Below are 13,903 nucleotides of genomic sequence, written 5' to 3' on the forward strand. Positions count from 1 at the left end.
GCAGTGGCCACAGATATACGCACTGATAATAAAAAAGCAAGACGACATACGTCATACAGCTGACTCCTGTTGAGGAAGATAAAGTTGGAATATTCTTAGTATATATCGAGGAGGAGGAGGAGGAGACTCTAAGAAAAGAAAGAGATGGACTCATGAGTCACAAAATAGGCTGAATTAACTCTAGTTGTATATAACGCATTCAAGCTATCCACCACTACAGGACCTGGATGTATAGTCACGTGATATTTCATCTTAACAGTAATAGTATCACAGAGCTGGAGGTGACACTGGACATAATTTTCTTATTTTCAGATGAGAAAATTAAGGGCTGAGCATCAGTCCAAGGTGACACAGGATGTTGGCAATAGGATGAGGACAAATATTCAGGTCTCGTTAGTTTGGGTCTTTTCATTACAAGATACTCCCTTATAGTAATAGAGGGAGGAAAAGGGACCAGGACTCAGACACAGCAGAAGGCCCCAGGTTTGGTTCTGCATGCTTTAATACCAGCTAGTTCTGCATGATACGACTCAACCTTTAATGGTGGGGACCTACGGTCCTCCGACCAGCAGAAGCTTTTTGGCAGCCTTCCAGGGTGGTCAGGAGGATGGATGGTGAGACGTGGAAACTTTACTTCAGTGCTACACGTGTTACTCTAAAGCTCACACCAGGTGACCCATTGGTGAAGTTCCAACAGATTTACCAAAGGCAAGAAGAAAGCCCCAGAAAGAGACGCGTCGGTGAGGAACAATGATATTCTCAAAGCAGTATCAGAGAAAGTGCAACAATTTAGGCTGAGCTCAGCAGAATGTTTTTCAAAGCTTATTAAGTCTCAGAGTTTTTAATAAGCCCTAAAGAAATATGGGAGGAGAACCACTCAAAAGCAAAAAAAAAAAAAATATATATATATATATATATATATATGTATATATATATATATATATCAGATGTATGTAAATGGAGGAAACAAATAAGGGTAAATTCACATACAAGGACTTCATCTTCTACTTGTTCTACTTGGCATCTATGAAGACCACTGTTAGGCCTGCCATTTCCTCCCAGTGAACTGGCGGCTTCCTGGGGGAAGGGTCACAGGCAGAGTCATTATGGTTAAGTGCTTTTATTGCATGTCTGCCTTAACAAAACCTGATTTGGGAAATCTGAAAAAAAATCTTGAAAATGTCCCTGTCGTTTCTCCTCTCTAGCAAGTTGGGTCTCACTGGCCACCTGTGCACAACTCACTTTTGATCATGTTCACATCGTTGGCACCGTCTCCGATGGCCAGCGTGATGGCTTTCTTGTACCTCTTGACCAGGTCCACCACCATGGCCTTCTGCTTGGGGGTGACGCGGCAGCAGATGACAGCGCTGCACTCGCAAGCCAGGTCCACAAAGTTCTTCTGCCGCTGCTCTTTCTTAGCTTCCAGCCTCCTTTTGCTTTGGGTCCGCATCCGTCTTTCTTCTTCTGTCCTCGGGAACTTCAGATTCAGAATCTTACTTCTCTTGGTCTTTTTCTCTAGAAGAATTTCATTCTGTGAAATCAGAGAAGGGAGGGATTACAGTCATTTTAGTTTTAACACCAAGAGCACCACGACCAAGGTTTAAATTACGTGAAGGATAATTCTGGGGTTATATCACAGATTGTATAAATATATTTACAACAAATAAACTGATGTTTATAATCAAAATGTATGTTCCAATTATAAAACATGTTTATGACAAAAATTTAGAAAATGCAAACGTCTACAAAGAGGAAAATGAAATTTACTCAACCAGGATAACCACTGTTACCAATTCGGTATAATTCCTTTCATATATAATACTAAGTCTCAAACTTGGAAAATCATACTTTACTTTATAGGCCAAGAGATTCTGAAGTTGGCAGTTAACATGCAAAACCATCTAAAATTGATCCAAAAGGAATTTCTTTTGTTTGAGTCAAAGGCACAGACAGAGCCACCAAGGATACATACCAACCAAGAACCGGTGATGATTAAGGCACGGTTTCCGCCAGAAGGGAAAAAGGGTTCGGGCACAGGGGGTGCAAATTTTGCATAGACTCCACCTCTATTCCTCTGGTTTTCCATCCTTGTGTGAAGAAGAGAACTTGGGGAAAATAAATTTAAGTGTTTAAAGTATAAGACATAAAATAGGCCCTCAACACTGAGAATTCTGACATTTTTTTAATTCTTCCACTATGAGGGCTCCATGCTCTTGGTACTTCATTATTTTTCAAAGACAGCCTAAGGAAGATACAGTTGAAAATGTATACACAAGCAACAGAAGGTAGGCAAACTTGATCTGGATTATAATACACTAGGGTGAACCCTACTTTACTGGCTACTGTTTGGCAGCAAGAAACTTGTTTCTACATAAACAAAATTATAGCTGCTTTTAGAAATTCTCAGTGCTTCATATCAAATTATTGAAAAGATCACATATATTAATAACACTTTCATGTAACAGAAAAATGAGTCATGAAATTTTACAGTGGAAGGGACTTTAAATATCTTTTGTTTTTCTTTTTGGAGACAGAATCTTGCTCTGTCACTCTGGCTAGAGTGCAGTGGCGTCATTGTAGCTCACAGCAACCTCAAACTCCTGGGCTCAAGCAATCCTCCTGCTTCAGCCCCACAGTGGCTGGGACTACAGGCATGCACCACCATACCCGGCTGATTTTTCTATTTTTTTTTTTTTTTCGTAGAGACAGGGTCTTGCTCTTGCTCAGGCTGAGGACCTTAAATATCTTGTCTAATCTCTTCATATTACAAAGAATGCAATCAAGCCAGAGAAAGGTGATGTGATTTGCCTACAGCAAGTTGATAGGAAAACTGGAATGAGGACTCAGTTCCCCTAACTCCCTGCCCAGGACTCTTCCTATTGCACACACACAGCCATCATTCTTCATCTTCAAAAGAAGGCTTCTCAACCTTGGCACTATTGATGTCTCGGGCCAGATAAATTCTTTGTTGTATGTGACCACCTAGTGCATCGTAGGATGTTTAGCAGCATCCTTGGCCCCACCCACTAGCAGCCAGTAGCACCTTCCTCCCCACACATAACCACCAAACATGTCATGTGTTCCCTGGAAGACAAAATCATTACTGAGAACCACTGTACTAGAGGATTAAGTATCTGGTATCCTTTCTCCACCTTAATTTAATTCTCATTTTCAAGTTGTAAGACAAATCATTAAAAGGCTGAAGGAGATCAAAAATAGTTACCTACACAAACCATTTTATAGGAATCATCATTTCAGGAACATCTAGAAAGATGATTCATCTTTCTATAAAGGTAAACTTGGCCAAGAGCATGATCATAAAATTTACCACTTGCATAAATCGTTTAATTTAGCTTAGGGCACTACTTTCAAAAGAGACCAAAAATTTATTAAGGCCCTATCTACAAGAAGTAAACAAAACCATATGGTAATTAACCAAATTACTGGAAACCGAAAACTACTGAAGTAAACACATTAAGCATTTATTTGTCTATTGCTACCTTTTAAAAACCTAAAAGCACAAAGGGGTCTGAGGTATGTGCCTCTACACAAACAGAACTGGTTTACATTCTAAGGCTACTACTCATTTTGTCTGAGTTAGCAGAGTGCAGATATACTGGAATGACTCGCAAAAGCTCTACCATCATCATCATAAAGACGACTAATGACAACCGTCAACTCCCTCGTCATCTCAGCAGCCCCAGCAAGTGTATATGTTAACAGCTTAATGTGACCTTGTGACAGCCAGAGAGAAGTGTTGTAGGGAAAAAGCTTGAGGAATAAATGGAACTGTCAAGCCATCAGGCAAGCACATCATGGTAACTGTGCAGCATGTTTATGGCTTCGTAACAAGACAGGGCTTCCTCATTACACATTTCTAGGTCTGCTGCAACCCTGATTCCAAGCTAACAAATGTTTCCGCATAAGCTCAGGTTGGAAACGTCAGGCCCGCCCATCTAGACCAGACCACAGAGGACCCACACCATGTAACCCACCCAGACATTTCCTTCTGGGCCAAGGTTGGTTTTTTTTCTTCCCCTTCTATTTCTTTCAAAAGGTAAAATTCCTAGAATAGGCAAACCACGAATATAATTCATATTAATTTGCTAGTGATATCACATGCTCACTTTCTTTTTCAGTAAGCAAGGATGGAGGACTTCTAAGGAATGGAGAAAAATGGCCCCTGAAAGGCCTCGAGTTTCCTTAAAACTAAAATCTGTCCAAAATAAGGCCAAAACATGACAACTTGGAACTGCCTGCTGTTCTCTTGCTTCATTTAAACATGAGGACACTGTCCCAAGTGACATATTGCAGCTCCTATTTCTCTACATCTGTTGCCTTCTACCGCGAGTCTTGCCTTTGTGAAAATGAGCTGTGACATCGTCACATACTGCAGGCCCTTCACTTACTTTATATCTTCCCCATAGCAGATAGTGGTGTCTTCAGTCAGAAGTTCACAAGCAAATCCTATATTTTCAGCAGTTTCTACAACAGAATAAAATTCAGTCAAATGTTGTTTGTTCCTAGTTGAATTGGATGACTGACTTTAGTAATAATTTTTCCCCAATTCATGAACTTAACCAGATTCAACCAAATATGCTGTTTTTCTGTAGGAATGTACAGAAATCACATATAGAAAAAAAATCGCTTTCTTTATAATAAGTCAAAGTCTGGTCTGACATGTTTTCAATAAAATGTGCTATGTTATCAAACATATAAACTGGTTATTTACTAAATCTATATTCAGTAAATTACTAAATACACTCAAGTTCATGTAGTTTAATGATTCTGTTATGGGGAGGAAAAAATAACCATTTCTGTCAAACCTCACACGAAGATATTTTTCCCTTCTTTTTATAACCACCCATTTGGTATTTATTTAAGGTCAAGGCTGTGCTTTCCTTAACTTCACAGAGTATATATATAACCCATTGACGATTTCAAAGCAACAGATATTATTTCATTTCTTGTGGAAGGCCTGCGGAGTAAAAAATCAATGCCAAATGACTACTTGTTAACCTCTAAATTTAGCAATTAAAATTTCTTTACTTAGGTATTAAATTTTAACTATAATTTTCAGGCAATCAAATGGACAAGAAAACAAAAGTTGCTTTTCAGCACTTTGTATTTTTCTACTTCTATGCCCAACAAATGGCAAAGCACTGGGAGGAAAGAGGGATGAGGGGGTGGCCCTTTCAGGACAGGAGCCCACGTCTGTCTGGAGAGAGAAGACCAATCACAATCAGCAAGATGTGGCCAGGAGCTAAATTATAAGGAAGAAACTGCTACTGAGGGAGAGAAAACATCTTCTTTGCAAAGAAATAGTGTTTATATAGGATGGCAAGTTAGAGAAGGTCCATCTTGGGCAAGGTAAACAGCAGCTATAAATATTTGTGAATTAACAGATATGCTTCCCTACACAATGAATTACCCTTTTTGTCTCCAGTAAGCACCCAGATCTTAATGTCAGCTTTTCCAAGTTTTGAAATGGTTTCTGGGACTCCATCTTGTAGCTTGTCTTCAATAGCTGTAGCTCCTAATAGCTGGAATGGACATTTTTAAAAAAAGGAATTAGCAAATAGACCAAAAGTTTTCTATACTTACAGTTTGCCAACGTAGAAAAAGAAGGGCTAATTATATACCCTGGGGTTGGTGCTCTACTGGGCCCAACAGCCAGTGTTGACAGAGAAGGCTGCCATGTTTCACATTCACCACAAACCAGCACAGATAAACACTTTTTTCTTAAAGGATGAACTATTTAATTTACCAAGACAAACATGCAAGTACAAAATCAAAGACACTAAAAATATACTGTACTTGTGTATTTGTGGCTTTACACAGACATGAGCCAGTTCCAATACTTGCTATTTGTTGAACATTTCCCATCGATCTAAACCCTGTGAGTGCTAAGTATTAATTTTTGAAAATTTTGAAAGGGTATATTTTTCATGTCTCAAGATTTTGCAAAATATGAATCGTTTCAGTAATTCCCACAATGTAATAAGTAGACCTAGGTTTGTCACAGTGTAAAAATCATAATGAATTTTAATAAGTGATATAAAAATGACAGAATTACATTAGAACCTCTCCTAATGTTTTTTCTCTTTTGGTTTCTCATAACAGCAACTTCTATTCTGCTATTTTGCCAAACAAAAGAAATTTAAATGACCTACTTCCATTGTACCAATGTCAAATGCTGAGGTTAGAATTATCTTTCAAGCATGAGATCAAAAATGTAATAAAACTTAATACAGGTTGCAATTCTGTTTAGAATAACAAGAAAAAATTATTACAGCTAAAACTCACAATTAAGTCTTTTTCAATCTCCTCATACACTTTATCCAGAGCTTCATCCCGGTTGGTTGAGGCCACACTGGCAGCCATAAACTTTTGATTCCATTCTGCAAATTCTTTTTCTTCAATTTCCTTGTAGCAAAGGCACAGGGTTCTAAGAGTTTCACTTGCAAAGATCTGTTTTATCGAAAAGACAGTCCACCAATGCAAAGAATAATTTTATGTAATTCAACATCAAATTAGTTAAAGGGAAAAGTCTACCTTTCTTCTACATCAAGTCACTAGAATCAAGAAAACCTTTTTCTCTTAATGACTGAGAAAATAACAAATGAAGGGAGCTGCCTTGTGGTATAATGATATAAACACAGACCTGACAACTTTATAATTTGTTCCAAAAAACTGCGATACAAATCCGATCAGCTGTGAACTGTCAACCAAGCATTGTTCTCTCAAGCCAATTCAAAAATTCATGAGCCATTATTAAAGCTGAGGTCAAATATTTTAATGAAAAAGGGTATCTGGACATTTTCCGATAGTGAATAGATTTAAACCATTTTAAATAGCTTCAACATGAACTGGCAAAAATCTTTCATTACTTTATAGTCACATCTTATCTAGCCACGACAGTAGAAGTGGTTCAACCAAATGAGTGTGTGGTTTCAAAGATTCTTCGGAAAGTTCTGCATTTATTTGATTAGATTGTCATTGTTCACATCCTCACGAGGACTCATGCATTTTAACTGCATCAGTGTCAGCATATAATCTTAAAATGTGACCTCGCTTAGTAAACAACATATATATTCATCAAGCGTCTCTTCAAAGGACATTTGGCTGGCTCTAAAACTCAATCAACCCTTAAAGTAAAGGGGGAAAACCGCCCTTTATTAAGTATCCACTAAGTGCTAGGAACTGTGGAAGATGCTTTCTCTTACAGTGACCCTCCCTGGGAGGAACTGTCCCCTCTCTCTTTCACACGGAGAATTAATGATTCATATGATAAATCGACCATTTTCCCCAAGGACACAAAACTAGTAAAGAGGCAGTATTGGGACACCAGGTCTGCCTGATCTCCTCCATACCTCACTGCCCTTGTTATACAGAACCCAAAATGACATGCAGATGGGTAGGCAAGTCCAAGAACGCAAGTTCCAGAAGCATTCTGAGTAGGTACAACATCGCTGGACGAGGTATACAGCTTCCTAAGATAAGGACTTTGAAGTCATTGAGACCAAACTGTTTTACTAATAAAGGTATCAAAATTCAATGATCCAATGCACTATCATCCCCTGTCATACACAGATGCTTTCTTTCCTTCATTCTACACCTGCAAGTTAGTGCAGTTCTTGGGATATCAAGACTATAGCTTAGTATGATTAGGAAGCTTGCTTAAGGTCACTGGAAGAGAGAGAAGCTGCTCCCGTGCCTCAGTCCTATGTACCCTGTGGACCTAGATGCTGGAAAGAGCACCATGGTCAACTCCTAGAAGTCAGTGGCCGGGGCAGAACTGGAACCCAGGTGGCCAGAGTCCTGCTTTGGCACTTTTTCTACCCAACTACACCAAAGCAACAGTTAACATACAGCTTCTGCTCGAGCTTAAGAGAGAGCACCAGCAAGTAAGGTCAGAATCTCCAGCAGAAGAGTAAAAGTGAGACTTACATCCAAGGCATCCTGTGTTTCTTGCTTTGTAGGATTCATCCGACATAACCGTTCATAAATTACAGTGTCAGCACCTTTACAATACAGCCTGATGTTGCCTTCTGGGGTTCGTACTGGTAGCAAGGGAAGGAGAAGCACACAACAAAGTTGAGTTTTGCTCTCTTAATCGAAAGCCACATTTATAAATTTCATTTGAAGCGTTGCTGTGCTCATAGATGTGTCATCAACACATCTAGAAAAGTATTGCGGTCAGCACAAGTTGGTAAGTCACTACCTACACATTGAAGACCATAGTGAAAATATAGATGAAAAGATTCCTTCACAGTCAGCTCGGTTTTCCGTATCCTTATTCTTCCAAAAAATATTTACTGACTCCCTGCTATGTGCTATGCCCTGTGCTAGCTACTTTCTTCCAGAGAATTTCCTTTGTGCATGCCAACCACTAGGAATCTTATTTACGAACTCACAGCTCTTACTGCCTTTAATACTCACATCATAACCACTCCCTATGACCATCTCCTTGTATTTTTTTACCTATGCTATGATTTAATCGTAGTATATGCCTCATTGCTAACTAGATTTTAAATCAAGGTAGATGGCAGGCATGGTAGTCTAGGTCTGGAAAGCACTCAGTAAAACCTAATGAGAGTGTGATAGACAGTTAAACCTATATATTGTCATTGGTTTAAAAATATCATAGTGGAGAAGGCTTGTGGACACCACCTTAACCAAGTGATCAACGTTAACATCCCCATCCAACAAACATCACGTGCCTTCTGATGTGAGAAGGGCACAGCATCACTTATGGACTCTTCCTGCCAATAGTGCATAACCTTGATCTAATCATGAGACACTATCAGACAAACCCAAACTGAGGGACATTCTATAAAATAACGGGCCCAGGCCAGGTGCAGTGGCTCAAGCCTGTAATGCTAGTACTTTGGGAGGCTGAGGTGGGAGGATCACTTGAGCCCAGGAGTTCAGGGTTGCGGTGAGCTATCTATGATTGCGCCATTGCACTCCAGGCCTGGGTGACAGAGTGAGACCCTGTCGCTACAAAAAAAAAAAAAAAGAGCTTGCCTGTACTTCTCAAAAATGTCAATACATAAAAGATGAAAAAAAGGCTGAAGGACTGTGGTTGATTCAGTTATGATCACCTGATACAACCTGCCATCTTGCATTGGATCCTGGATCAGAAAACCAAGAGGGAGGGAATTTCCTGGTAAAATCTGGAAAAGTCTGTAGACTAGATAATACTGTATTGGGTTAAAGTTTCTGATTCTGGCCATTAATCGCTGTATATACAAGCGGGTGTTCTTGTTCTTAGGAAACACCCACTACAGTCTTTAGGGGAAAAGGGGCATCAGGTCTGCAGTTTACTCTCAAATGGTTCAGAAAACAAGCTGTGCATATAGTGACATTGACAGAGAAAATGCGGCACATGTCAACCACTGGTGGATATGAAAGAGTATACAGCAGTTCTTTAAACCATTCTTGCCACTTCTATGTGAATTTGCAATTTCAAATTACTAACTTTAAACAATTCAATGCTAGGACGAGATCATCCTCTCCACTGGGTGGTCGGTCATGTGCCCGGACTGGAGGTCTGATTTTGGTTCATAAGCACAGCCTTGCACGTCTCATAACTCCTCTCCTGCTGGGTCCTCCCTTCCCTGCCATCCAGCACAGAAGTGCTCAGAGGGCTCAAAAATAAGACAGCACATGTCGTAGGCAGTGCCGCAAACGCCCACCTGCCGCTTCAGTTGTGCTGCGCGTGCCAGCCCAGACTCAGCAGCTGGTAGCCCATGTGGCTAAAGAATGGCGACAGCATTGGCAAGATTCAGATATGCCGCAGCTGTCCCTCTGAATAAGGGAGATGGTGGAGAATGAAGAAAAAATACCAGTTTCAATAAGTCTGTGGAAATCTTCTAGGAACCAAGTAGTTCGTCCATGGCCTGCTTCATCCTGGTGTCACTCAGTAAAATGGGCAACAGGCAACATTTCAATGAACGATTCACGAACATACTCTGAGGGAGACTTACTGATGATAGACATCCGCTTCCGGTCACTGTTGAAGTCCAAGATGGCGAGAACGTTGTAGGTCCTTTCGGTGCCCAGCTCACTGATGGTGATGGTGTTCTGGGTCCTGGTGAGGAAGACAAAGCCGAAGTTCCTGGCGGCGTTGACCAGGGCGCCTTCGTCGGGAGAGGCCGCCTGGTAGTTGAGCTGACCTGACAAGGAAGCAGGAGAGAAATCTCAGAAGAGCTGGAAAACCAAACACAGAGCTCACTGCAGGTCCTCCGCCGAGGTTCCCACAGGGTTTAGGATGCACAGCAAAGCCCAAAACAGAGCCAGGAAAACAAGTCCCTGACTGAAGGATTATGCCAAGGTGAAAACTTCTTAGACCTGAAAGTTCTATTTTGAATTATAAACAGTCGTATAAACTAGAAGTAAAACAACTGGTAAGAAAAAAATTCCCATGATCCCACCATCCAGAGGAAAAACCACTCTGTTGACATTTTATCATACCTTCCAGTCCTTTCTAAATGCCCACTTCTACTTTTCCTTTTCCCTTTTACAGTGCTAGCTGAAAGCAGACAAGTCAAACAAAATGCCCATTTCTGAAACAGTTTCTATCATCCTGAATATACACATCTACATTCTGATTATTTTAATGTATTTTGAGCATGTTGACTTATCTTTAAAAATTCTTTCTATGTTTTATTTTAATGAATATAAACATGTTACCATTTTCCCATTACAGACACTTAGTTTAGATGCCAATTTTTTTGCTCTCAAAAATAACATAATAACCTTTGTGTGTGTGCGCAGATATTTCTGTCTCTAAGAACAGATTCCTAGTAGTGAAAATATTGAGCTAGAGAACACAGATAATATTTGAGCTCATTGGTATATATTACTAATTTGTTTTCCGGAGAGGTTATACTAGTTTAACTTCCCTCTAGAAGGGTGTACTTACTTTACCATAGCTATATTCTCTTTTAAAAAAAAAAATTAGTCAATTTGATCAATAGCTTGATGGAAAACTGCCTTCTGTTTACAACTACACGTCAGCAATAAGAATAAATCTCACAGTGTTGACTGACAGAAACCAGACACGGAAGAGTATATACTCTACGTGACTCTATTCACACAAGCCAAAAACTGACAAAGCTAACCTGTGTCACACAAAGTCAAAAGAGTCGTTTTCTTGGAAGGTAATCACTGGAGGAGAACACAAAAGGGACTTCTGGGAGATTGATAGTGTTCTTTTTTAAAATCTGGGTGCTCATTACACAGGTGTACTCAATTTGTAGAAATTCATTGACTATATACTTGCGTACATGTCCCTGTATACATGTTGTAAATTGATAAAAACTTTAAAAAATAGTCTGCCTACCCAACAGCTTCTATTTTCTTCTGCTAGTTATTCCGCCTCAAAACAGAGAGAAAAAGCATTGCCATGGTCAGATGAATTTCTACAGAAAAGGGCATTTAGTTTTCCAGCGTGGTTTGACCAGGACGCAGGCCACGGCCGGCTGGGCACCCTTTTACACCTCTGCGTATCTGGAATGGGGGGATGCACCGGGGTGAATGGTGGCAGTGAAAGCTAAAGGCTCCGTCCTTCCCTACTTCCTTCACAAACTGGCTCAGATGATTCACTCTAATGAAGTCAGTATTAATCGCTTCCCAATTAATAAAGATGATACTTTAAATCGTCTATTTGTTCACCCAGAAGGTCATATACAAGAAGTTATAAATGTACCTGCTAAATCCAGCCATTCTCCAAACATACACGTGTGCCAGAGGGCAAACTATTTCACCAAACTAAACAAGCAACGGAGAGAGCAAAGCCAATCCCTTCAGCCGTTGTAGCGACATATTGTGTAACATCGACTGCAAACTCCGTTCCAACAGAGACAAAATAATAAAAGGTGGTAGAGTTCCCATGAATGAGACACTTATATCTAGAGCAAACACGTTGGTATTTTTTATCATTGAAAAGAAAATCCTTCCATTACTTTCTAACAATGGAATCACAGAATAGCAGACTATAGAGACAGGAAAAACCTCAGATTTGGTCCAAACTCCAACCTTATGTTTGCAGGAAGGCACTTGGACTGAAAACAATCTTCTGAAAAAAAAATCTTTACAGCACACGTAGAGGCAACCAGAAAGACCTTTTCTTTTACAGACTAATTTGAGGATCATGAAACTGCTGCAAACAGTTTCATGGACCGGAATGAGTTTTAACCCACCGGATGACCTCGGGCAGGTCTCTCATGCTCTCTGGGTCTGAATTACCTTATCTGTAAAATTTGCAGGTTGGTCCCCAAGGTCCCTTCCACGAGACCCTCTCATGGTATTTTATGGATCAAAGCCAAAACCAACTTCTCTGACCTCCTGCACCTTGAAATACAACTTGTCTCCATTCTTAGGTGCTTGAGCAATTGCCTGTCATGTACTGGGTGAAAGAAGATTACCCAGGATGTATAACTCGTCACCTCAGCTGACTGTGGGACGAAGAGTTGCAGAGTGTTAGGCTGGAAGGGACTTTGAACATCCAACGTTCTAACTACCAGACTGATGAGGCTGGAGCCCAGATAGGGACCGAACTGGGCTGGCTCATCTCTAGCACACAGTCCAGGGCTCTTCCTGTAATATCCCGGTGGGGAAAAATAAAATAGAGACCATAAGATTACTGTGCACTTACTTAAGTTGACCAGTTAGCTCTTAAAATACCATCACATACTCAAAGAAAAGTAGAATAATTTTACTAATGAGTCAAAACCTATGGGAACCACATTGCTTAATGGTATCGTACTTTATCCTTATGGTCTGAGTAAAATTTGCTTGGTGAGTCAAATAGACTTTGACCTGTGCTCCAATGACGAGTGACCTGGCATTGTCCCTTTTTATCCTTCCTCATTTGTCTGCCAGATTCTTCCATGTATCCACCCCTATTTGAACTCTGCTATCTCACTTTATCGCACTATTAGAGTCATCGTTAGAGAATGGGTTCCTTTGAAACTTGCTGAGAGATATCATTTACAGTCTCTACACATTTAGTTTTCATGCATATTCTTTCTCTGAAGATTTCATACCTGCTACATATGAAATATCAAAGTTGGGAACAGAGAGCGACTTATATAGGTGGCATTGGCTAAAGTAAGAAGTAGAAAATGGAGTGAAGGCAGAATGTGCTTCATTACAGACATACCAAAAGAATTCCTTTTGGTATTCTAGAAAGTAAACGTGTATCTATATAATTTATCTTTACATCTGTATGTGATAAAAAAAAAAAAAAAACTAGCTTTCCTTGATGAACTTGCTGCAACAAAGCTGGCACAGACTGAATCTAAGAATTCTGTAAAGGAACCAAGTCAGCCTGGCATGTTCCCATGAAACCCACGTTAATTATGTTCCTTCAAATGAAAAAAAAAAGCACCTTAAAGAGATTCGGGCTTTGGTTGAAATTATTTCAAACCCAAAATATATCAGAATCTAGTAAAATAAAAGGATATGTCTGATATTTTGCAGAAAAGACTTTCCAAATTTAAAATCCACTTACGATGTACATAAGATTTGATTTTTCGCTCTCACGAAATGCTAATAATATGGTAGGAAGATTTCAATTCTATCATAATTCGAGTCAATCATTTCTTTTAACAAGATTTCATTTACAAAGTGATAAAACATGTCTCAAGATATAACTATGAATAAGATGTAACTCTTCAGAGACAAGCAGCTTGTTTCATACTTCGCTATGCCATAAACCTGCAATCCCCAACCCCTGGGCCACGGACCGGTATTGGTCAGTGGCATGTTAGGGACAGGGCCCTGCCCCTGTCCTTGGAAAAATTGTCTTCCATGAAATGGGGACATGGTGGCTGAGGTGGGTGGGCACAGCATTTCTTCCGTATTTATAGCTGCTCCCCATCGCTCGCATCAC

General features: G+C 39.9%; 1 protein-coding gene across 2 annotated transcripts in view; it reads right to left on the reverse strand.

The window, feature by feature from the left end:
• The window catches only part of ATP8B1 (ATPase phospholipid transporting 8B1), a 105,799-nt gene that overhangs the window by 11,262 nt on the left and 80,634 nt on the right, over window positions 1–13,903 (reverse strand). For both annotated transcript variants that reach the window (XM_045527436.1, XM_045527437.1), the window contains 7 exons: window positions 9,993–10,181; window positions 7,951–8,063; window positions 6,307–6,471; window positions 5,432–5,543; window positions 4,410–4,485; window positions 1,973–2,105; window positions 1,243–1,531 (listed from right to left, as the gene is read on the reverse strand). In XM_045527436.1, coding sequence (XP_045383392.1) covers window positions 1,243–1,531; window positions 1,973–2,105; window positions 4,410–4,485; window positions 5,432–5,543; window positions 6,307–6,471; window positions 7,951–8,063; window positions 9,993–10,181 — 1,077 coding nt within the window. The remainder of the gene's footprint in view (window positions 1–1,242; window positions 1,532–1,972; window positions 2,106–4,409; window positions 4,486–5,431; window positions 5,544–6,306; window positions 6,472–7,950; window positions 8,064–9,992; window positions 10,182–13,903) is intronic.

This window comes from Lemur catta, chromosome 16 (genome assembly GCF_020740605.2).
Source record: "Lemur catta isolate mLemCat1 chromosome 16, mLemCat1.pri, whole genome shotgun sequence".
Lineage (NCBI taxonomy): Eukaryota > Metazoa > Chordata > Mammalia > Primates > Lemuridae > Lemur > Lemur catta.